This window comes from Protopterus annectens, chromosome 8.part0, assembly GCF_019279795.1.
Source record: "Protopterus annectens isolate FY-2018-M chromosome 8.part0, PAN1.0, whole genome shotgun sequence".
Lineage (NCBI taxonomy): Eukaryota > Metazoa > Chordata > Ceratodontiformes > Protopteridae > Protopterus > Protopterus annectens.
This window is the reverse complement of record NC_056741.1, coordinates 1,697,537,619-1,697,564,859: the sequence shown is the minus strand read 5'-3', so window position 1 is coordinate 1,697,564,859 and position 27,241 is coordinate 1,697,537,619. Positions and strand designations below refer to the sequence as shown.

General features: G+C 37.9%; 1 protein-coding gene across 1 annotated transcript in view; it reads right to left on the bottom strand.

Moving 5' to 3' along the window:
• The window catches only part of LOC122809606 (putative nuclease HARBI1), a 159,144-nt gene extending 140,585 nt beyond the window's left edge, over positions 1–18,559 (bottom strand). The window contains exon 1 of the mRNA XM_044081227.1: positions 16,804–18,559. Coding sequence (XP_043937162.1) covers positions 16,804–17,509 — 706 coding nt within the window. The 5' untranslated portion in view covers positions 17,510–18,559. The remainder of the gene's footprint in view (positions 1–16,803) is intronic.
• Between the last annotated feature and the right edge of the window lie 8,682 nt (positions 18,560–27,241).

The following is a 27,241-nucleotide window of genomic DNA, read 5'->3' as shown; positions in this document are numbered from 1 at the left end:
TTAAAAGCACTAAGAGGAATGAGAAACTTACAGAGGAAATTAGCAGTCACTGTGTGCTGGGAGTTGTCATTTTCATGTGCTATAGTGAAATTCTGATGTTAGTATCATAGCCGGCCTTAGGCATAGGCCAACTAGGCGGCTGCCTAGGACGCCGCACTAGTAGGGGCGTTTTTCCAGTATTGGTAGACCAGGATGGGGGCTCCGGGTGGTGTGGTGGGGGGCGCCTTGGAGCCCTTTTGCCTAGGGCACCAGTTGACCTAAGGCCACTCCTGGTTAGTATGTAAAGCTTAGATCAGAGCAGCAGTTCAGAATGGCTAAAAACACATTCAAATTAAGCAAGCAGGAATTATTTTATATGCAGTCATGATTGCTTGTAATACTAGAATTAATAAGAGAAGGCATCTTATGAATAATATGCATATGCATATGGAATGCAGCATCTACTATGTGTAAGATTAAAGGGCAATATCTGTAAATTAAGAAATCTGTACACATACTTATCTTTAACAGAAAGATGATAATTAAATAGCTCTCTGACGGAAGATTTTAGAAATACAAAAATATATTTAAACAAACTGCTTTTAAGAAAGATGTCTTTTACATATACTTGTATATGGCAGAAATGTGAATGTACATCTCATATAATTTATATAAAAAAAATCAGATACACTAATCTGAACATTGAAATTTGAAGCTTGGTCATGTGAAATTTGAAGCTTTTTACATGTTGTATGTTATTAGATTTACTAAGACTACGTGAAATAATTAATTTCATAAGTCAAAGCTAAAATGAGTGCTTTACTGCTGAATCAGTGGATCCATTTTGAAAGAAATTAGATTTTTCAATACGTTTGTATCTGTGAAGGGAGAATGGAATTTGAATTGAATACATTGTAACTTTGGAATACAATAAAGACTGCAAATATGTTTTCTGACTCCACAGAAATAGTAAGGCATTCTCTTTGACCTCCATAATGTATATATTTTATGAAGTAGTTTAATAAGCTAAAGAATGTTTAACTATTTTAATATTTGTCATACTTTAAAAAAATTAATTCAGCACTTTTGTTAGATCTATAAAATGTGTGTGTCTTTTAGCATGATAAATATTTATATGCATTGATTTTTTTGTATTATAATTAAGTATAATAAGATTACCTCTGTCACCTGTAAGTTTACTGATGTATTCATCTCTTCAGGTCCCACTCTGTTATACTTATTTAAAGATTTAGTTATACCTCGGGATTCAGTAACTCCTACACTAAGTGTACACTGCTCTGTGTGAAAAGACAATACAGACATAACTCTCACCTTTTTCCGCCAAATTTTAGTTTTCCTACTGATATTCTTGCAGCTTTAAATACTGACAGGGATTCATAAAGGTTACCAGAAAGTGTAAACTACATGTACACTTAGTGCAATCTTTCTGAGTGACTAGAAAGCACAAAACAATGCGAGAAGAATTTTACTGAACACATATCGTGTACACTTAGTGCAGGCTTTATTAAATCTGCTCCATAATAATGCTGAATGAGTGAATAATTTAAGAATATTTAATGGGTAATTTATACTACAATTATTTAAATAGGTATATAACACACTATTTGGTGGATTTAATATTTGATTAATAGAAGAAAATTATTAATCTTGTCTATTAATGGTGGAATAGCTTTAATGGCAAAATATATAATTAATAGTCTCTTATTTTTCACCTATATATGTAACATATTAATTATTTGTAAGTCACAGTAGCTTTTGGCTAGTTTTTTTATTAATTTTTAGGTGTTGGTAGGTACAGCAATAGTACAGTACTTGGTCTACACGACAGACAAGCTAGGAACTTTGGTATCAGTAGTAGGTTGTATTTTATTAGCAATATATACAATTTTAGTTCTAGACTTCTCTTTGTTATTGTTATTAACGAGTTTTAGTAGTTTAGTTTGTAGAAAGGAAGAATTCAAAAATCTAGAATGTTAAGATAGTATTAAATTACTGTATTAGAGTCTTATATGTAATTAAATTAATATGGTGGATAAAGGTAGCATATTACCTTTAAAAATTATTTTTAAAATACACAGTATGGATAGCTTTAATCTATTTATTAATGTAACTGGATTAAATAATAGCAACAAAAAATATTTAACGAGATATCTAAAATTAAATAGAGAAGATGTTACATTCTTGCAAGAGACTAACTAGATATAAATACACAATATTTAAATAACTTACATTATGAAATGTTATCATCTACTTCTTTTAACAAAAAGAAGAAAGGAACTGCTATACTTTGGAGAAAATCTACTGTAATGCTTACTGTCATAGAATCCATTAATGATCCCAAAGGAATGTATACATTTGTAATTATTAAATATTATGGAAAGCTCTATACCCCAGCTGTTTTTTACTGGCTCCATGGAATAGGTGGAAGACTGGCTCACTAACTGTGCCATTGGAAGGGTAGTTTCATTTTAGTCTGGGATTTTAACTGCATATCTGGCATACAAGATAAAAGAACATAAGAAAGCCAAAACGCTGGCATCAGCTAAAGCACTAAACAGATGTATTAGCAATAGTAATTTAGTTGATTTACTAGTAAAAGCAGAAGACACGTTATTGTTCTTCACTCATTATTGTTATGAGCATGGGACACAAACTAGAATCAATGGGATATATGCCTCTATAGATGTACTTAAAGTGAATTATTTTAAAAGTATTCCTTGCCCGTTATCTGATCACAATGCACTAAGTATTAATATGGTAAAGGATAGAAGGAAATTTCAGATTTACAGAATCCCAGTATATATGATGAAATTAAAAGAGTTTAAGCATTACCTTAAGGAACAAATTCAGAATTTTTTTTATCTCTGAATGATAACGGTCAGGTTAGTAAATTCATACTGTGGGACTCCTTAAAAATGCATATTAAAGACAGAATGGGAAGATGGGCTAGTAATAAAATGAAATAATGGGATAAAGAGTTGTTTGAAATACACAAACCTAGGTTCGAACAACAAAGAAATTAGATAATACTGAATTAATTAAAAAATTAATGACAAAATATCAAACAGTTTAAATCTACATAGATTATCTAAAAGAAGTAACATGTTAAAGCCTCATTTCACGAATATCCAAATCCTCACACCAATAAGCTTACTTCAGACTGAGGATATGCTTAATACTTAAAAAAAAAAATCCATGAGGATTTTAATAAAGATAAAAATAATCCTGATGATTATGAAATTGACAATTATTTAAAGAAAAATGTTTCTAATAAACTTGATGACCAACAAATATCCTTGTCGAATAATACCCTGACAGAAGTTAAAGAAGCTTAAAAAAAAGAAAAACGGTAAAGCTCCAAAGTTAGATGATTTAAGTATGGAATTATATAGTCTGCTTCAGTTAAATATTTTAGAATTATTGAGTGATATTTTCAGGATAATTTAGTGACAAAATAATTCCTTCCTCATGGAAATTTTCTGTAATTTCACCTATACTTAAACAAGGAAAGGGATAATTTTGTTTCGTCATATAGAATTATTTCATTATTAAATGTAGAGTATAAAATATTTACTTCCATTTTCACTGCAAGATTACTAGATACATTAGATTAATAAAGATCATACAGGATTTATAGTCAGTATATTAACGTACAATGATATAAAAATGGTAGCAACTACCTTAGATTTAGCAACAAGAATGGGCAAGAAATTGGCCCTAATTAGCTTAGATATAGAGAGAGCTTTTGATTTTGTAGACTGGAACTAATTGTTTAAAACTTTAGAAGTGTTTGCATTCCAGAACAGTTTGTTGGAATATTAAAAAAACTGTAGAGAGACTCCAAAGCACATGTTAAAACTGGATCTTACATTTCCCAAAGATTCGCTTTGAACAAAGGCACAAAGCAAGGGTGTCCCTTGTCCCTTCTACTATCTGCATTAGTTATTGAACCCTTAGCAAATAGTATAAGTAATGGAAAAGTTGATGGATTCTCAATTAACAGAGATTGTCAATCTAATACACAGCTTTTTGAGGATATTTTACTAACCGCAGGAGATTTAAATTATTCAACTGAAGAAATAAATAAGAAAATTGAAAAGTTTCAAGAAGTATAGCTGCTGAAATGTAATAACAATAAAACAAACTTTACTGTTAAATCAATTACTAGACAGTAAGTTTAAAGATAAATATAAATACAATTGAGAAGAAAACTAAAATATTTAAGAATAAAAAAATCTATCAAGATGCGAGTAAAATTATTTGTAATAATTTTGAAAAAGGAATTGAAGATGTGTTACTTCTTATTAAAAAATTTGAAGATAGGTTGATACTTGTTAAAATGATTATATAACCCAAGGTTATATATATGTTGCATTCAGTAGTTTTACTAACTGACAAAAAATGGAAAAACATTAACTTCATTCTTATGGTATCCAAAAAGCCAAGAATTGCTTATAGACTCATACAAGATTATGGGAGTATAGTTGTATTAGCTTCCCAGATGTAGAATCTTATTCTGTTTGCTGCAAATTTTAACTCTATTATAGGATCATAGGAGATTACTAGGCTATCGACTTGGAGGTCATTTTAAGCCTAGCCATTTCATCCCAAGATAATACCACAGAAATTCTACTCAATACCAAAGACTGCATTCAGTGATGACTGCCCATGTCCATGAGGATTGTGGGCTCTATCCCCGGTAAGAATTTATGGTGCCCCATCCACTTGTCCAGGTCCCTCTTGAACAGCATCATAGAGATGCTCTGTTTCACATGAATTGGTAGCCTGTTTCAAAGATGCGGCAGTAGTTGGGAGATAAATCTGTCCCTCCAGCATGTCCTATTTAAGTTACAGGCCATACTTAGGTCCCTGGAATGGGTAGCTCTAGTTCCATTTGATTTACAGATATGCAGCAAGTTCATTAGGTTTGGGTCTAGGATTAAACTCTGGACAGACAGACTACTCAATGGAAAACCATACAGAAGCAGATTATACTAAACTCTTATACATTTTAAATCTGATAAGTTAGAAATATGTAATAATCCCTTCACCTGGTTAACAATATTTACATCAGAAGGAAATTAATTTCAATCTTTAGAGTCTGCATATATTAAATCAATTCTTAAAACAGTTAAGAAATAGGTTTTTAAAATTCCATTAACATCAAAATGGAAATTGTTGTGCTTTCCTGTTACACATACCTGCAGATTTAAAGAAACTGTTAATATGAATTTACTAAACATGAATTGATTAAATTATGGTCTAATTGCTTTAAAAGGAAAAGCTAAGTGCCCAGAATATTTAATGAAAGAATATAAGTTGGATGAATCTGATAATGATTTAATATTATTGATCAATAAGAAACTAAATGATTGTGGATAGTATGAGTGAAGAGGAACAAAGCATTATTCCCTCATTAAATGAATATATGAATGCTATTACTGAAGGTAGACTAACCTACAAAGGAAGCTTGTCTAAGTTATACAAGTTAATTATAAATAAGAGTTTTGACTCAAAATTCTGGAATGCTTTAGATAACAGTGGACTGACTGGCTCAAAGGACAGTAACAATAACACTTTGTTACTTAAATCAGTTATCAAACTACTTTAATTTTATACTGGATTGTTTTTATATGGAAATATATGCACAGAATGTTTGTTACTCCCTATAAAATCTCTAAATTTAGTATAATGACTTCTTCAGTTTGTTGGGGATGTAGTAAAGATGTAAAAGCTGACTGGATACACATTTATTAATTGTGAAAAATTAAATTTATATTGGGAAGACTTAAGTATGTTTTTTAAGGGATTATGGTCTTAATTATTCTTTAACTAGATCAGTAACACTAATGAAAGTTCCACTTCATGTATCTGTAAAAGCCAAAGAGCAAAAATGTTTTCGGCTCTCTTGGCAGTTGCTAGAAGGGTCACTGCAAAAAAATGGAAATCAAACTCAGTTCCTACTGTGAAGACTGGTAGAGAAGGGTGAAGGCTGCCAGCCTAGTCAAACAGAATTTGATACGTAATATAAATGTAAACTACAGGCTTGTTGTTTTAAATGTAAAGAAATGCTGTTACAAAAATGTGGCAACAGTGCTCCCTACTGACCCAGTAAAAGCATGTGGTGACCCTTTCAAGGGAACAGTGGTGCCGAATAGTCTAGATGAAGAAATGTCTTCTATTGTTTTAACCAAGAGTTAAACTGCTAGACTTAAACATGCAAATGTATTTTTATTGCTCTATTCCTGACTAGCTGCAAGATAACAAAAGGGAGATGTTAAGAATGTTAATGTGTCAGTCTGGGAACCCCAAGAAGTGTAAAAAGATGATGGCATGTTTAGCAGAACTGCAGTTTCAATTTAAACAGTGAGAACCAGAGATTATTAAGCATTTTGACCTTGGACATCTAACTCAGCACTGCTTATGCTCTATGTAAGTAAGTTATCTTAGAAGTGTGTTTTCTTGTAGAAATAGCTGGGACTATAAAGATTAGACTGTGTTTTTTCTGTTATGTCAGAACTGTACTATGGAATTATTTTAGGTTTCTGTGTGATCTATGAACTCTTGAATAGCACTGTAGTGTAGTAGTATTGTCTTGTGTTTTTAGTATTTACTATTAAATATTTTTGAACCCTTTTCAACTGTGGCTGGTTTGTGTAGAGATAAGTTAAGCTCTAGTGTCCACTGCATATTTATAGAGTTTATTGTACAAGGCCACTCTAATAAGCCTTAAGACTGCTTAGTTACACTACTATTGGATAATAATATTGCACAGTAATAACTGGACACCCTTTTAAGGGCCTTTGGGTAGCTGATAATTATTAGCTGGTGGTGGCAGTAATTACTACTGTATAGTCTGGGTAAAGGGGCACAGCTGGAGAATGTGTCAGCCTTTCCCAGGAGTGTCTGTGAAGTTGTATAAACACTTATCTCAAAGTGTGCGTGTGTCAGCTACTTGGGCAGGGACACGAAGCACTGGTTGAACAGAGAGGGTACTGGAGGTTAGCTTGTCAGCTAGGCTGAGATCTGGACCCTATAGCTGTGCCAGTGGGGAGTCTTATTGGGGACCTGGGGAGCAAGGAAGCAACCATCCGCAGACTGATTGTGATCTCTGTGTGCACTTAAGGGAAATTGTACTTTACTGTGTGTATTTGTTATCCGCTCCTCTTACATGAGACTGGTCCTCTGGTGTTAGTGGTGAGGATTGAGGCTCCTTGATTGCTGGGCCAGGGTACGGGTGTCACATCTACATTCAAAGAATTTTTAAATTTAACAGAAATGCTATGTAAAACTGAAAAAAGAAGTGATCAGAATAAAATCTATAAATTATGCTAAGCCTTTTAGTGGTTGGGATGACCTTGAAATGCTGTTACTGAAATATCAAGTTTCTTAATATGTCAACTGCATAAGATTACCTTGATGATTCACTGTATGCCTATCATTGTATAACAATATGTGAAGTTGAATTTCTTCCTTTCTGTGTATATAAATATGTTAAATTAATAAAAATTTTCTTAAACAAGAAAGAAACTGACTATTCCAGAATGGACAGATCCAAACACAGAACCTTGAAGGATGCCAGAATTAAGTATTTTTACCTTAGATAAAGTTTCACCAATTTCTGCCCTACAAGATTTACAACTTGGGCAGTTTTTTTAAAAGAGAACAGCAGCCACAGACTCAAAATACATGTTTAATTCAGCATAGTTTGGTGTTTCCTACATTTTAACACCACACTGAGACTATTTACAGTTTTTTAAATATTTTTATACATAATTTCTGAGTCTGACCACATGCAGTCTGGCATCCTGAAGTAATTCTGATTGTTTAGTCTGCCTCTAGGTATCCCACAGTGCAGTGCTGGTCTGTAAAAAATTACATCATGCAGGCCTCTTTCTTCCTAAAGCTCCTGTCACTGCATTGATTGTACATGCACAGACTGCTGTCTTTCAGTCAGTTTTAAGTAACATTTTATGCTGTTAAGTGACTAACACAAACAGTGCAAATGCCACAAACAGACTTTCAAAGTCTTTTTTACTGCTGCTTCTTTTAGAATGGCTAAATAGTGTTTTGTGAAACCTGAATTGTATTACTTTGACTCATCTCCCACCCCCCTTCACACCTTACTTCTCTAGCTGTCAAAGTGCCAAGGGTAATTTGAGCTGTTACCTGCTGTGATTGACAGCTCACGGCAGGAGACTTGACTCATGTACTGTTTCCTTGTTCTACCCTTTACTTTCTGTATGGGTAAGGGAAGGACCCTGGGAGCTGTGACATCACAGCACGAATGGATTTTTAGGACGGTTGTGGTGATGTCAGTTTGGGGAGGAAATTGTCCAGAAAACTACATGTAATCATTGGCCTTGATGACCTCAATTGGAGACTGCAGCAAGCTTTTCTGGGCTGGGGGGGGGGGTAAAAGTTTTTTTTGAACATGAAACCACCACAGTACAGTAAGGTACCTATCTAGTGAAGAGAAACAGCCAATTAAAAATATTTTAAATGCTGTATTGTTGATTCATGGCAGGGAGAGTAAATAGGGAGAAAAAGGACAGAAGTTGAGCATTTAATAATAGAATCCCATTGTTGTCCTTTAAATACATACTCTTTTAACAATACAATAATTCTTTAATGTGGAATGGCATCAAAGGTCCTTGTGTCTTGGCAAGATAGACCACATCAACTAGCCTACCCATATCCAAACATTCCATGCGTGGTTGGTAAAAATAAATTTGTTAAACAAGAACATTGACTATGTTGCCAGTAATCCCTCCTATTGCTTAATGATTTTATTAAATATGATCTACCAACTACAATATTTATATACATTCCATCCAATACCTTATTATCAGTAATTAACTTTTCATTTACTATATTATAGTTACTATTCTCTTCCTGTTTTGTCTTAGAAGTCTAATGTCCTTTTTTATTACTAACATGCAAGCCTCTTTTCATGACTCCTTCTAGTTATTCTAACTTTTTGGCATCTTTCTTTATTTTTAACATTTAGGTAACCTCCTATTATTTATTCCACAAAAATGTAACATTTTAAAGGCCTTATCTGACATTGTGTTCCACCAAGGAGATCTTCAATCTTTATCTTTAGCACTCATCAATGAAAACGTTTTCCACAGTTTGAAAGATATAATCATAATATTTTTGCTAACCAAATTCAACATCTCCATAAGTAACAATTTCTTCTCATTTCCAATTAAACTGTTCTCTAATTACTGAATTATCTACTTTATAATAAGCATGCCTATGTATTTTTTTCTACAAATTCTTCAGCTCCTATTTTTATGACCATGCAAAACTAACATGATCTGATCCTAACCGCTCTGAACAGTTAAACAATCATCAATATGTTTAAATGTATTATTCCATCATACATCTAAGATATTAAAAACCTTGTGTGGCATGTTCAACTATCTGTGTACATCTACCATGCTGACCACCCCTTATCACATTACCTACTACCCCTGCAGAACTTTGATAACAGTCTCATTTAACATGTGGTGCATTAAAAACTTCATCAATAATGTCAGAGTTTTCTTCAAAATACAATGACAACATATTACCAAAATTCTTTAAGATAATCTAAACTTTGCTTTGGATGTCCACAGAACAAATATAACTTTATTACAGATTTTTTTTAAAGTTTATATTGGCTGAGATTATCCTAAACGTTTCATAACTTATTATATTAAAAGCCCACTTCTGATTAACATAGAAAGTCCACCTCCTTTTTATGCTGCCTAACCCTATAAAATGTCTTATATCGATGCAAACAATGGAGGATTCTTCTCTGAAAACCATGTCTCAGTTACTACATCCATCTTCTCATTCCCAACTTTTGTTTAAGAAAAAGGAAACTTATTATTAAAGGTTCTAGCATTACTGCTCCTCTATACTCAATAGTAGTTCACTACCTCTAAAAATGATTTTGTTGGGGGTTGGTATAATAGTTAAGGTGTTTACCTCACACACACGAGGTACAGGATTTGATTCTCACCTTTGAGGGAACTTGGTTAGGCTTAAAATGGCCCACAAGGACAACTCAAATTAGTTTTGTCGGTATCAAAGAATACCGAATTAACATCCATTTCTTCCCACAATGTTAAACCTTTTACAGCAACTCTATAACATAGTTTCCTAAAGTTTTTAATAAAGCTTCTATTTATCTTGGTTAGTGTATAGCCAAACTTTTTTTTTTCATTGAAATAGCATCACAAAATACTAGGACTACAAAACAAAGCATAAACGAGCATCAGAGCAATCCTAAAAGGATGACAGAGCTATATAGAAAAATAAACTAAACAACGTATAACTAAGCTACAGAAAAAAAGTTAATGGCATGAAAGAAAAGATACAAGGCTACAGAGTTATTTTAAGTATACTGAAAAGGATACCAGTCACTAACATTGTGCAATGGATGAGGGATTACAAAGACCATCATTAATGTAACGAAAACTGTACCAGATTAGAGAACCCAATGTCACCATACTGGAAACAATACACAACAGTGCCAGTTACTACTGTACTGGAAATCATAGGCAGCTGTTAATTCCCAAGCAGAGTAACTTCAACAAAATTGAGGGAGTGGGTATCCAAAATAATTATGCTGAAAGCATGTATAAAGGAGTATGAATCTGGAGAGGCAAACCATTATTAAAAGGCTATTTTGAGTATCATGCTCTTGCTCATTAAAGCTGATCTTACTGTTCTAACTCACTGCTCTGTCCAATACCTGGTGGGGTAGGCAAAAATACATCAAGTGTAAAAAGGTACAGTCGTTTTTTGAAGAGATGAAAACTCCGTACAAGCATAGTTTTAAGCACTGTGGAAAGTATCCATATAAGAAAAGGCATCATGCATACAGACAGTGGATAAGAAAACTGAAGTTTTTCAAAGGGTGCAGACAGAAGTGCTGTACTATGGATAGCTGACAAAATACACAGTTCTAGACTAATTATCAGTCTTCCTAGTTCTGGTGCTAAGCCTCTGACTCGCCCTTACTAAAAATAGCATTGCTAATCCCACATTCAACTAATCAACTCCTCCTCAGAAGTTCTACCACCTTCTTACTCACTATCTCTAAAACTTGAAAGATGAAAGTGTCAATTGCATTACTTCAGTGGGAACTAAATATATGCAAGATATCAATAATTTTTACCACATCCAAAGCTATTATAATTAGTTTCATTTGTCGCTACTTCTGCCCTGCAGACCGTAGCAAATAAAATTTAGCATTTTATTACAAATTATTCTTAGAATGAACACCATTGTCTCACTTCAGCCAAAGTGAGATGGCTCCCCATACAAGCTTGTTGCTACAAGCTGCTCTCCTAGTTGGACTTTTTAATCTGCTCTATCAACAAACACCCATCTCCTCTCACAATGAGACTCAAAGTAGCCAGCCCGACCTACAGCCTCAGAAGTCAATCTGTTGGTGGACCCTCATTCCAAAACCCTGCCACAAAACTGCATTGTACAGATCATAGATTCTGCATTCTTGCCCCTAAACTGTGAAAATCTCTCCCTTATGACCTCACCTATCACATAAGCTACCCCAATTTCAGCTCAGAATTCAAATAGTTCCTGATCGGTCAACACAAATGCAAACACCAGGAAACTGGGGACAAGAGTTAATACCTGTTTCTTTCTTTCTGATTACCTCCTATGCTTTGCTGTTTCAGTTAAGTCTATGTATTAGAAACTAATGAAGTACTTGTCAGTTCAAAGGCACTACTTCACCTTCTAGACTATGCTGTCACAGGTCAGTATCACCATCCTTTAAAACGTTGTGGAATGCTTAACTATTAATCTTTCCAAGTAGTTCAACTTTTTTGAGCATCTTTCACTTTTCATTTGCATTCATGCCTATGTATTATTAGTCACATATCTGTTCTATTATACTTCTATTAATATTTATTTTTTGTTGCTTTTTTGTTGTTGCAATATTACGTTGTATTATGTTTCTATTGACATTTACTGTTTGTTGGTTTGTTACAATGAGATTGCAACTCCGGCAGAACCTGCAGCTGGTCATTCTGTGATCAATACTCTACCCCAGTAGCAAATATATAAATTGAACTAATTAATTTAATAAAAGATCAGTTAGCATAATGGTTAAGGTATTTGCCTCCCATGCACAAGGTAAGAGGTTAGATTCTGGCCTCCAGCCAATGTCCCCATTCAGGTATTATAAATAAACTTACAAAACTGGGGATAAATCCCTATGTCACAAGACGGATAGTCAACTGGCTCAAGAACAGGACACATGTAGTTAAAGTGGATGACTCCAGATCCAGCATGAGTTGGGACTACTCTAGATAAGACAAATGATTGGTGCCAGAACTACTGCCTAAAACTAAATGTGAAAAAATGCATTATTATACCCTTTGGGAAGTCAAATACCCCTGCAAACTGTAACATCAATAACACACCCATAACAGTAGACTCAGAGGTGACAGATCTAGGTACACAAATAGATAAGTAGCCTGAACCCTGACTGTCATGTATCCACAGTGGTGAGAAAGTCCTTCTGCATGGCACAACAAGTAAAGGTATGGCATCCAGATACAAGGAAATTATAGTCCTACTGTACTCGGCCCTGATTAGTCCAATAAAAAAAAAAAAAAAACACTTTTTATGTAACAATTGCTGTTTTTATAATATCTGTCATAGCTTCCATATTAACTTTGTATGATTTCTTGGAGCTTTTCTCCCGGGGCCTTTACTGAAAATGCACATGTATCCAGCTAGACTAGCCCGGTCAACAAATGTAAAATAAATAAAAATAAATAAATAAATCGAGTACAATGTGCTATTTGGCATCTACTTGACTAGGCACTTACAGCAGCTGGAGTGACCTCAGAAATTTCTCAAAAAGAAAATATAGGGTGTAAACAACATGCCGTATGCAGAAAGACTAAAAACCTTATCCCTTTACTCTGTCTCCTACAGACTACTAAGGGGTGACCTATGCCTCACCTATAAGACACTTATAAATCCAGCCCTGAAGGAGCTGCTACACATCAGCAAGTCAAACGGCACAAAGATCACCCAATCTAAGGATCTAACCTCAGTAAGTGACTCAAACAAAACCTGCTGCTGAGACAGATATGCATCTCAGAGATTGCCCCTTCTTTGGAACAGGCTTCCTATGAGCGCTTCCCTGGTCCTCCTCAAACATTATTTGGATCAATGGATGGGGAATAGAAAATTCACACCTGGAGCAGTGCCTATGTCCCTTATGGACAGGGGCAATCTGCAAGATATTCAATGGATAGGCACAAATTCATGCCATCTTCTTGCCCTAGGGGCCATATATTGGGTAAAATCAGGTTATATTGGCTAGGCTTGTAATGGCTCTTAAGCTGTTAGCGTAGTAATCTCCTATGAACCTTTATGGAGTATGCATGTTCTCCCTGTGTCTCTGCGGGGTTCCTCCCACCTCCCAAAAACATACTGTGTGTTTCCATCTCAAACTCACCCAACAATGGAGTTGTGGGCAGCAGCAGAAACTCTACACAGCACCCATAAGGGGGAAGAGTTGTATAAACCAACCACTTTGGGCATCAGCTGTGGTGCACGCAGCATTTTCAAGACAGGAAAACACATATCTCAGAGTGCACATAGTGGCAGGGCTAGCCATTCGACAATGCAGAACAAGGCTCTAGGTGATTTGATTCCACTGACTGATGACTAAAGTCACCAAATGGGTATGGGTATTTGCTGATAAGTGGATTGAGGACAGGGCCTACTCCAAGCTACGCCAGAGATCCATGCTACTGGCTGGAGGGAAGTAAGTGCCTCTATTGGCCAGTGTGTGCCTGTTATAAAGCCCAGCTACCCTGGCCCAAGAAACTACTGGCTGGCCAGTTGACAAAAGCTGGTGAGGAAAAGGCTTCCAAAGACTGTGAGGGATGCCAACAGAATCAGTGACAGATTTGTGACCCAACCTAAATGCATGCATCGGGACAGACAGGACAGAATATGACAATTGCCCAGGTCCACATGGGAAGGGCAAAATGAATAAAGGAGAGGCCACTATGGACTTATCTCACAAATGGCTTAATGGTGACCAACATATGGTAAAGCAAGAGACATACAGTCACAAAATCACACAAGAGTGGCCAACATGCAAATTAGGTGAACTTTCTTCTTGTAGTACAGAAAGGGCAAAGAGATAGAATCCGTGGTTGCAAAGTCATCTCTAGTGAAACAGCTGGCCCACAGCATGAGCCACTGGTTGCTACAATCAGCGTGTAAGAAGTGACCACAGAAGGTCAACAGAGACCAGGCTGAAGACCTGGAAGTTGATTAGCGAGAAAGCACAATAGTCCAAGGAATTACTCAGGGCTCTAGCATCTCAGGAAGAGCAGGAAATGGGTGGCATTGAGGAAGAATGGCATTGCCTCAAACCATGTGTAAGGACTACAGATGTGTCTGAGCCAGATGAGAAAAGAAGGTACATAAGAAAAGCTAGTGGTGGAATGCAGAATTCCCATAAGTCATCAAAAGAAATAAGGGATGCAAAAAGTGGGACACAGAAGAGACAAACCAGGCTATGAAAGAATACTGGTTGGCTAAAAAAGACGTTGAGAGAGGAGATGCAATAGCAAAGAAAAATGCATTGGAAGCACTCTACCATCTTCTGGAAAGTGACTCAGTAAATGATGCAATGAAACTGCATCAGGTTTGCAAGGCAAAGACAGAAAGATGAAGATAGTCAGACATCCTTCATAACAGATGCCAGCAGCAACCTGCTCAACAGTTCATAGGACATCAAAAGTAGATGGAAGGAGTACTTCCAGCAGCTTCTGAATGAAGAAAATCCCACAGAAGCTGTACTGCCCCAGACAGAGCCTACAATGAAAAAGAGGAGGAGCCCAACACAGAAGTAAGAAAAGCACTAGGGAAAATAAAGTCAGGGAAAGCAGCAAGCTTAGATAAGGTCACAGCAGATATGACAAAGATGTTGGGTGAGACAGGGGAGAAATTGCTCCTGAGGGCACTCACAACAGTGTAGACAGAAAGGAGTATCTTAGATGACTGAAAATAAGCATATTAGTGCTGGTGTATCATACTGCATGATAGCAATGGAGAAGGTGACTTCTAAACAATTACGCAAAGTAATAGAAAGTAAAATGGGAGATGAGCAGTTCGGATTCAGATTATGATGCAGCACAACTGACCTGATGCTTCCAGTGAGACAGATACTTGAGAAGAATAGTTCAGCTGGGCATTCCTAGACTTGGTGAAATCATATAAAGTTCCAAAAATACTGATTTCGGCAGTTCTGCAATGGTTCAAAGTCCAAGAAACACTGGCAAAATGAGTACAAGCGATGTACAAGGACCCAATGACTCAAGTACGAACAGTGTGGTCTCACAGACAGGGGTTCACAATGGGTGTACATCAGGGTTCAGCTCTGAGCTCACTGTTGTTCATACTGTTGATGGACTACCTTAGCAAACAGGTTGGAGGAACAGATCATCAAAGCTGTTGTATGCAGGTGGAATTAGAGGTGGACTCTGAACAAAAACTTCAGCAAAGAATAGGGGAATGGAATACAAAACTAAAAGCACATGGGATGAACCTGAGAACAAATAAGACAGTTGTAATGATAGCAAATGGGAGAACTCAGAATAAGATGAGAAGTGGCACAGAAGGTAAAATAGTGGAACAGGTTAACAGCTTCAAATATCTGGGGGGAGTGTTTGAGGAGAATGGAAGTCTGAATGAGGAGGTCAAAGCTAAAATCAGACTGGCTGCTGACAAATGGCATAAAGAGTTAGGGGTAGTGTATGACAGAAGAATGCTAAAGAAGCTGAAAAGTAAGGTATATAACAGTGGTGTGACCAGTACTACTGTAGTGTACAGAAACCTGAGCCATAAAGACAGAACAGTTGAGGAAGCTAGAGATGATGCAGAGAAAGTGTCTGAGAGAAGTGGTAGGATGCATATTGTGGGACAGACAAAGAAGTTAGGATATAAGAGCAGAAACCAAAGTAGCTCCAATTGCAGAAAAGGTCAAAGAGAACAGATTATAGTGGTTGGGGCACATGTGCATAAAGGCAGAAGAGAATCTAGTGAAGAAGATTTGGGACAGGTAGGAAGAAGGCAAGAGGAAATGAAGGCATCCAGCAAAAGGATGGATTGTGTTAGAGATGACTTCAGACAGTCAGGTATATGTGTCGAAGGTAGAAAAGTGGCAACGAATACAAGAAGATGACACTGATACAACAGCCCAAACCAATGGAGAAAATAAAAAAAAAAAGGATGATGATGATAATTGTTGCGCATTTCAAAAACTCATTCACAAATTCTCATCACTTATTTTTTTGTACACACTTCTTTACTTCTAAATGAGACCTGTCAGGTAAGAAAGAACCGATGATTATATCACGTTGCATTCCTCAAGAATGAATACAGTTTACATATCCTGAATGCAAAATGAGTTTCTACAAATGTTCCATAATTGTAACTGTTGGCACTGGCAAGTCAACTGACTGACATGATGAATTACACAACTAGGATTGTAGGGAAGCAAAATGTAGAGAATTTGACGATACACTATACAGATACAAATTTACAAAAAAATGGTAAATTATCCGTAACTCTGTAGATTTATCACATTTTACTTTAATTTCCACCTTCACCATTTACACTAAATGATTCTTGGTGAAGTATCAGGCATGACAGTAATTTTACTTGTCATACGCAGTGTATAATCAGATACAAGTGCAATCACTTGTACATTTCTATACTTTTTTCATCTTATTAAAATATACTTACCCAATATCCAAGCACCAAGGTCATTAGTTTCGTCTAGCAGGTTAGCCAAGGCAGACTGCCTCAAAATGTAGGCATTATGGCATGATCCTGGGAACTTGGCTACAACATTGGTGATCAGGCATTTGGCATCACACACTACAAGCATGTTCATAGAGTGAAAGTTCTTTTTGTTCCGGTAAAAAGCATCATTCTCTGGTGGAGCTCGAAGAGCAACGTGCATACAATCAACTACACCAAGGATGCATGGAAAACCAGCAATGTCAAAGAACTCGCGCTTTACCTGCTGCTGTTGCTGCAGAAACAGTGGAAAGCAGACATACTGGTTGGCCCGGCGCACAAGTGCATCTAAAAACTGTGTGAGACTGCTGGACATTGCTGACTGGCTGATACCTGTGGTGTCCCCTGTTGATGCCTGAAAAGAGCCTGAGGCTAAAAAGCAGAGGGCTGAAGTAACTTTTACTGCTACAGGAATTGCGTGACTTCTGCCTGTGGCACTCTCCAAGTCCCTTCTCAATTCTTCACACAAGTCATGGATAGCCTGCTTATCCAGAGAGTAGCGATGCAACACCTGTTCCTCAGTGAGATCCAAAAAAGAGTGACGGTTTCTGTATATACGGTTTGCGGGATAAAACCTCCTTCGCTTCCTTTTTTCACGGACTCTTCTAAACAAGTACAGTACATCAGCCATACTGATGCTCAAAGTCATAGAAGCTGAAACATATTGTTATCTTGTTTCCCACCTTCCTCCGCTAAAAACATTGCAGCGCTTAAAAAGTTAAGCAGCTTTCAATATCAGTTCCACATTTATGGGTAACATTTTCATGTGTAAATACCTGCTTGCTTTGCAGGCTATGCATGCGTATAAACTCCTCATACACAAAACTCAATCCCCAGGAAAGAAAGAAAAGTAGTAAAGGCGTTTTTCCCGTAAAGTGCAACTTGTTTATTTACTGGCCCTAGTCAGTACCGTGTTATACTGGTATGCGGCTTTGACAAGCCTTTGGTTCGTCACATTGGTTGCATAAAAATAAACAAGCTGCTGGCTTTTATTTTTTTCCCTGAAGGGTCCGAGTTGCATTTGAGATTCATATCTGTTATCGTATGTTTGCATTACTTGCTCTTTAATATAACATTCTACCATCCATACCATATAGAGACAGTTTGCTTTGGGAAATTTAACTGTAGGAGCCTCTCGTAGACTACACCCAGATACATCTCCCACCTTCTCATTTTATCACTAAAATACACCTCAATCTAAATTCAACACAGTGAACAGCAAGAAACAGTGAAAATCTGTTTCACTATGTAGTTTCACATAGTTTAAGGAATATACTCTTAAGCAAGATCAGAAAAACCTGTGCGAATTTTACTAATGTACTTTTGAAGGCTCCAGCTTTAATATTAGGAAGACTCACACCACTAGTATACTATTATGCCAGACTGCTTGGAAAATACGCAGGGCTGGCCCCATCTCAACCTGAGGCAGCCTGTGTGTTTTGAATGCCCATAATAACTTCCCTTTCTGTTTCTATAGTTTTTACCGTTCTCCTAACTTCCCTTCCAAAATTTTGCATTACAGATCTCATTCCCTCCCTCAGTCTCCTTAAAATCGATAACTTACACAATCAACTACAGCCACAATTATAATATATAACCTCATGCACACCATCCTGTAAATATTTTTCTAGGCTACGCACAGAAGACACGACGAGGAGCACGAAGCTATTTGCAGCCAAGCCAACCATTCTTCTTGTAGCAAGTCATAGTGCGAAGACCCAATGATGTCACAGCGACACCATATGGTAGGAGGCTACAAACACTTAAAGAATCGCCAGTATGTCTTCGCACGTCGCACGTTTGGAACAAATGAATGGTTACGAATAGTCTTTTTTTCTGAGCTTCAGTTAGATACATTGGGACTCGGAGTTTATCACTCAGGAGCCTCTCATAATAGGGTTACCACCTGTCCCACTTTGCGAGGGACAGTCCCTCGTTGGGCAGTTGTGTCCTGAAAAAAATGGCAAATGTCCTGAGATTTTAGGCCAAAATGATTTCCTATATTTTATGTAATAGTTGCATAAAATAGTTATTCTGTATCTAAAGTACCTAAATGTCATAAGAAACAGAATAAGCAACTAAAAGGCTACAAGAATAAGCTTTTATTCAGGCAAAAAAGTTAAGTTCTAACCTTTATACTGACCGTGGGGATATATCGGCCTGTAAAATCTGATGTTTGTACCAAAAAATGTCCCACTTTGGCCATTTGAAAAGGTGGCAACCCTATCTCATAATGTGTTGCGAACGGGCAAAATGTGGAACACCTACTAACAGCATCAACTGGAAGCTCACAAGATGGTTAAAATTTTCTAGTTTATACTTATAAAAAGTTCCTTTTATTAATTAATATGATTCAGTACTATAGCAATAACCCACGCCTAGGTTTGGGTAATGCTGGATTTACCCACGGTTGGTGTGGATCTCCATTGCTTTTTAAAGTGTCTCGCTATGTTAAATGGGTTTAACCTAGCGAAACAACTTTAAAAAAAGCAATGGAGATGCTCCGTTGCTTTTTTAAAAGCTGTCTCGCTATGTTAAACTCGTTTAACATGGCGTGACAGGTTGTAACAAGCAACAAAGATCTTGCATTCTCCGTTGCTGTAAAAAAAAAAAGAAAAAAGAGTTATACTAATGGAAAAAGTCCGGGCGACCGGACCTTTTTCCATTATTATAACTTTGATTTACAACATACACGCTGACCAATCAGCGTGCACATTTTGGAATATTAATGGGGGGGGGGGTCGTTGTATGATATATTATTTACCATGGATATCAGTTAAAAAAGTTTGTAACACTGAATGTGATTCAGACCCATTCAATGTGGAGCTTTGAGGAACATGAGCTGTGTAATACCCAAAATGAGGAATCTTCCTCGTAATGTGGTACATTTGAGAGGTATGGAGGGCATATTATAACTATGACCATAAGGGCCGGCCTTAGCGGAACTGATGCCCTAGGCGAAGTAGTACTCCAGCTCCTCTTAAGCCCCACCCATATTGTGCTCATGAAACACCCCTATAAGCCACACATGCAGGTCGGTCACTCCCCAGGAAAGCCACTCCAGCCATTTTCTTCATTTAAATGCATATGAAGAAAAGATACCTTGTAATGTAGTTAAACTGAAAGTGAAGGACAGTGGAATTTTCCTTTAATAAACCTCAGTGGCAGCTGGTGACTTCAAATCAAAGGGAAGCTGCAGGAGGCAGCTGAATGGGTGGGGTCAATGGGGAGGGGTGTGGCCAACTAGAAAGGGGAAGGAGCTATGCTCAAAACCACAAAAACTAACTTTAATTAAATATGCTGCCCTGGGTGCCAAACCGTCATTATGAGAGTCCAATCAAGACAAAATGAAGTGAAGAAGAATAAAAATATTTCAATGCATTGGCTGCATGACAGCTGATCTAATATCTAGATGGAAACAGAAAGGTTGTGAGGCATGAAAAAATAAATTACTTTTTAAATACATTACTGGAATGCCAGTCAAAATAATGCATAAGAAAAACAAGCAGCACTCAACTCAAACCACTTCTCATTGCACTGCAGTTCTAATTATAATTTATATTCAGCTTTATTAAACGACCAAGTAACATGCTGAAAGTAGCAATCTCTGTGATACCCCCACTTGTAAAAATGTTTCTTATCCAAAAAAGACCTGCTGCCTGACAACTATCTACTTGTTTCATGGGGAAAACATGATCAAAGTAAAAAATGAAAAGCAAACAAGAAACAAGCTGAAGATACATTGCTTAAAGGATTACTGTACAGGTTATGGACCACACATAATTGGCATTCTGTTTAGTTGACGGGTAAAGCCTGCATAGATGACTGGAAGTCTCCAACAAGTGTAATGAGCTTCTTAAAATAATGTAATCCTGTCCTTTATTACACATACTGTCATATGCATTTCAATACCCAAGGCTTATATATTATCTAGTTAAGTATTCTCTGCATGGCAGCAACAGAAAGGCTTTCAATACTGGCAATTCTTTAACAGTATGCTTATTAAAGCTTACTTGCATCTTATGGTCTCAGACAAGCTTACCTGATGGTCATTAAAGCATTGCTACTTAAACACAGAGCAACAGGCACTTTGAGTAATAAGCATAAACCAACAGTACATAAATATGACAAACCAGATCATTCTGCAAATTCAAGGACAGATGAAAAGCCACTGTAGTACTTGTGTCTACCTTGGATGGGGGGATACTCTGCACATTTACACTGCTTAACTACACCTTGCCTTGCTTGGACACATCCAGAGTCACTACATGGGGGAGTGGGGTGCAACAAGTATGTCACAATTTGAAATGTCTCTGGATGACTGTGATGGCCCTGACACATTTGTCATTCCTCTCAAACTCAGAACAAGAAATCTGGACAAAGCCATACATAGAAGTGGGACAAATGCCTAAAAATAAGGACAATTTTTAAATATTGCTTTTATAAACTTAGAAATATAATAGAATAGGTCTTGCATTAGTATGAATTTTCTGAAGGGTATGAAATCTGAAACTCAAATGTCTGTCATTATTTTCTAACTTCAGTCTTTAATGATTTGCCACTAATTTGCCAGAAAGCCACAATTTTATGAAAAACGGACCAAATATATAAGGCAAATATCTGGACATTCTGCGAAAAATCTGTACAGTTGAGAGGTATGCAAAGTTTTTAAAATGCCCCAGTTATCAGTTATAAATATTTTTAATACCTTCACTACACATACTAAAAGTAGTAACATAGCGTACAGTATTATTATTCCTAAAGACCTCAGTTGTCTCCATTCCTACTGGGGCATTACCAAAATATGCCCCGGGATTCATGAAGCTTGTGTCAAGCGTAGCGTAGGCGGAATAACTCCAAATATGGCCATCGAGCGATTCAGGTACGATCCAATACCATGTGCACTACTGGCGTACACCAGAACTGTGCAGCCCTCGGCATAGGTATGCTAAATCACCCCATGCGCAGTGCCGCACCATGCAAATGAAGGCAGATAGTGATTCATGAAGTGGTGCAGGTGTAGCGTAAGCCCACGGAAATGTAAACCAAACAGAACATCGGAGCTTTGGAAGCGGACTAGACTCATGTATTACAAAGTTAATATATGCCAATGGCTAAATACACAGCCAATGGCATAAGAAAAGATGTGCAACACCTAAAAAACAACATTTAATGTCATGTCCACAGTAGCGCACAGTACAACCGCAGGGCATGTGTGCGCAAACTGGAACATAAAGAAAATATATAAAAATGTCATAAAATCGCAATGTAATACAAATCAGGTTTACACCATAATACACAATGGTAGGCATGGAATACCACAACCAAGGTGCAAGGGTTGCTAAGGGCCTGCGACAGTGTTCGGCGCGGTAACTATGAATTAGTAGTCAATGCCATGCAAATGCGGCAGATAATACTGAATCGCAAATGTCCCACCGGATGAAGGTTGAACCATATGGCGCAGCGCTATAATACCAAGGAGTGGCTCAGAGGAGATGCATGACATCAGCAGAGGGGTGTGCCACCATAGCAGCAAGCACATTGGAGCAATGCAAACTGGCCTGGCCATTGTTAAGCAAAGCTGCAGGACAGGGGTGGGGAGGAAGGTATAGAATCGTTTAGTTGAGAGCACACATGGTGCCCAAAAGCGCATGTGTACGGGGATGAAAACGTGCCCGAAACCCAATAAGCAGATGCACGCAGCGCGAACAATAGCACAAACAGGAAGGTCAGGGGAAGAAAAGAAGGAAATGCCGAAGTAGGGTAATTGGCGTACTAATGAGCAATCAACACCAATCAACTCACGGCCAATGCGGCAGCTGTCAAGTCTGCTCGCAGAAACCTGCAAAACAGGATAGGGGAGGCATCGGAATGCAAAGAAAGGAGGGGAGGCATTGGATTGCAAAGATAGGAGATCTGTCATAGCAGAGCAAAGCAAACCGACAGTAGACCGGCAATAGCACACATTACACAAGATACGCCAGGTCTAGGAAAGTACAAATGAAAGCAGGCTGCTGGATGCATGCTAGAAAATGGTAGGTGGAACGTGCAGAAATGTAAAGGGAAGGTCAAGAGGTAATCCACGGCAGCCAAATGTAATTCAACACCAAAGGCACCACAAAAGTAGTTCCGGTAGTAAAACACATAAGATACCCTGTAGCTACGATTGTACATACACACCCTATGACATCATTGGTGTTCACAGCACAATAGTATAAAGTGTGAAAGCACCCTACACACACCTGTGAATTACCAAACACTGCACCATAGGTGTAAACACATGGGGAACTTTTAAAATGTACATGTTGGGAGCTGCCATAGCTGTGATTCATCAGCATGTGTTAGAGACTGATGGTGTTGTGGAGGATGATGCCGACAACCACCGCAGGCCCCAGAGGAGGAGAAGAGTGTTCAGACCAAGGGTAACCTGCCAGGGGCTACATGATCTGGAGATAGTAGAGCATTACAGGGTGGACAGGGACATCTTACAGCAAATAGTGAAGCTGTGCCGGCCACGCCTGAGAACCAGAAATAACAGAGGGGAACCCATCCCAGTGGACATGAAGGTATGTGTAAGCATGCAAATACTAGCCACAGGTACCTTTCAAAGGCCAACTGGAGATATAATGGGGATCTCACAGGCATCAGCATCCAGGGTACTACACCAGTTCCTGGATGCCCTGTTACCACATGCCAATGAGCATATATACTTCCCCCAAACTCAGGAGGAGTTGGCCAGCAATATGCATCATTTCCACCGTGTGGCACACTACCCGGAGGTACTGGGTGCGATAGACTGCACGCACATACAAATCAAGTCACCACCCGGTGAGCATGGTAGGCACTACATAAACCACAAGGGATTCCAATCCATCAACTGCCAGGTCATGTGCAATGCCCAGGGCATTATCATGGATGTGTGTGCTGGCAGCCCTGGAAGCTACCATGACTCCCATATCTGGCATGCCTCTCAGCTGTATCAGGTATTTGTCAGGGGGGACATCCTACATGGCCACCTTGTGGAGGATGCTGGCTATGCACTGGAGCCCTGGGTGATGACTCCCATCAGAAATGCACACACACCCATGCAAGAACGCCATAATGAGGCACACGCACAAACCAGAATCATCATAGAGTGTGTGTTCGGGATGCTGAAATCACGGTTCCAGTGCTTGGACACATCTGGTGGAGCCTTGCAGTACTCTCCAGGCATGTGTGCCCACATTGTCATAGTATGTGCCATGCTACATAATATGATCCTGCAGAAACAGCTGCAGCAGGGACAAAATGGTGAAGGCCCTCATAGCCCACCACAATTGCCAAGGCCATCACAGGCACAGAGGGATTCAGACCACGAACACACTGTGCAAGCCCCAGTAGGCAGACAGAGGCGTGCCTAATATGCCTACGCCTTGGCAAAGAGGGAACGTATAGCACATACTCTGTCAGTGTAGGCCCCTACGAACTGACACACCTCTCCACCTGCACACACAGTAAAATGGATGGCACACAAGCATGACCACCTGTAAATTGTAATGTATAGGTGGCCCACTGTGTGAATCCCACATAGGCAGCCCTCAAACATTGTACACACAACAGCTATAGGAACAAGGAATGTCAACACCTGAACAGTACATGCACCTATCACCATATGGTGGTGCTGTGTGTATAGGTTCCCAGGTACAACGGTAGGTTCACGGCCGACTGTCAGAGGCCATACACCAAATGGGGCAAACAGTGTCCGCTGTCACCACAACATTGAGTAACCAACTGTCGCGTAGAGGAGCAGAGGCAATCGTGGGAGCACATGTGTGTAAGCACTGTTCTGCACACACTCAGCACAGAGTCCCTGCTGCATTAATGAGGGGCTCCACATAATATAATCATGGATGTTGTGTCAAGGCATGGGGTGTACCCATGACAAGTATTCGTCACCCCAGCATGCTCCACCCATGGTCATTTGAAGGTGTAGCACAATATTGTGTGTGGCTCACTGAGATATACATACCCAATGCCGGAGCACATCCAGTAAACATCACATGGACATACCACTAACTGGACTCATCAATATGTAAACTAACTGAGTTACCCATGTGAGTACAGTATGGAGTAACAGCCATAGTGTACTCCACGTACAAAATGACATAACACGTGTACAAATCCCAGATGGCCATATGTTAAATGCAGTGACCGTCGTGCATGTTCCTGGTCCCACGTCCTGCAAGGGATGTAACGTAATCCCGAAGGCACGAGTAATGCATGTCGGATGCAAGTCAGCAGATCATGTTTAGCACACGTTACTGGGAATATGCATTGCCCACTGCTGGTAAGCGATGTTTAAATATGACTATATGGATATGCGCAAAACAGGGATAAGCTGCACCGAATATCGCACAGATCACGGTCAGTGATGTCCCGAACAGGTGAAACCAGCATTATTCACCCCTGTACTAATAGCGCCTGCTCTGAAGGGTAAAACGACCACTGCCAGGTGTAGAACACGCAATCATGTATAGAATCACCTAACACTATTGCTAGGCAAGATGTACCTATGGTAGGGTTATCACAAATTCAGCAACATTGAGTCCTGGTATCCACACAAAACGTTCTTTATTGTAAAAACTGGACCAAAAACAAGAACAAAATACTACCATAAACACAGGCACTAAGCGCTTTCACCCTTTCATCTTAGGGCATCATCAGAGTACAAAATTAAACATCATCATCATCCCTTAAATACTGAAATCTTAATTGCTTAATTGTGTAGTTATCTGAACAGAACACAAATTTCTACATTTTTCTACATTTTAGTGAAATATTTAATATTATTATATTTAACATTCAAATTCATCAGTATTTAATATTTAATATTTATCAAATTTATTAATATTTATGAACATTTATTTATATATTTACATATTTATTAATTAATTTTTATTTATATTTCTGATTATTCAATGATGTTTATTATTCATAATTCATGTATTAATTCAAACATTGACAGTCAACAAAAAATTAACTTCAAGTTTTAAACCATTCTCAAAGTATTCATTTTCAGGGCTTGGCATATACATAATTTTATGGTTTTAAAAATTATCATTTTAAAAACTATTATTGGAAACTGTGATACTATAATAGTTTTGATGAAATTAGCTGCTATTTCATTATTGTTCATTATTTATTATTATTTATTTATACAATTTATATTATCTCATTACTTCTTTAGCTGTAGATTAAGATGTACTACTTTAGGTTAGGCTAGGTTTTAACTTCTTTCATTGTTTCACTAAAATGTAGAAATTTGTGTTCTGTTCAGATAACTACACAATTAAGCAATTAAGATTTCAGTATTTAAGGGATGATGATGTGTTTAATTTTGTACTCTGATGATGCCCTAAGACGAAAGGGTGAAAGTGCTTAGTGCCTGTGTTTATGGTAGTATTTTGTTCTTGTTTTTGGTCCAGTTTTTACAATAAAGAATGTTTTGTGTGGATACCAGGACTCAAGGTTGCTGAATTTGTGATTACCTATGGTAGGGTTGCCACCTCTTCAAATAACCAATGTGGGACATATGTCAGATGTCTGCAGGCCGACACATACACCCGACCAGTATGAAATGCAGAACTTCACTGTTTTGCCTGGATAAATGCTCATTCTTGTAATGTTTACTTACTTATTCTGTTTCTAGAACATATCGGTGGTTCAGATACAGAATAACTGTTTTATGCAACTATTACATAAACTATAGGAAATAAGTATGTTCTAAAATCCCAGGACATTTGCCATGTTCACAAATATTTTGCAGGACACAACTGCCCAAAGAGGGATTGTCCCTCACAGAGTGGGACAGCTGGTAACCCTAAACTATGGCAGCTGTGTAATGTGACAGGTACAGACACAAACGTGCGGAGTCCAGGAAACAGTATACACCAACAAGTACGCAATGAAAGGTTTAGCTTGCCTGTCACTTTCCCCGTCAGATATACATACATATATATATATATATATATATATATATATATATATATATACACATATACACATATATACATATATATAATACAGATAGAAAGGGCGATAGAGTGATATATGTTGATATATACAGAGTCAGCGATATCTGCAAATATATATAATAGGTCAACGACATTCAGAACACTTCGGAGGTACAAATAAATAGGATACCGCCAACTATGGAATGTGTAACATACCGACATGCGTAACCACGAGGCTGAAAGACCGAAAGAACACAGTACCGGAACAGTACAACCGTGAGTAATAGTATGATGATATGAAGGGACATTTAGTTACCGCTGCCGGTGTTGCGGTCCACGTAGGTACTGTGTTCAACTGTGTTTGTGAGTGCCGTAGTCTGTGTATCTGT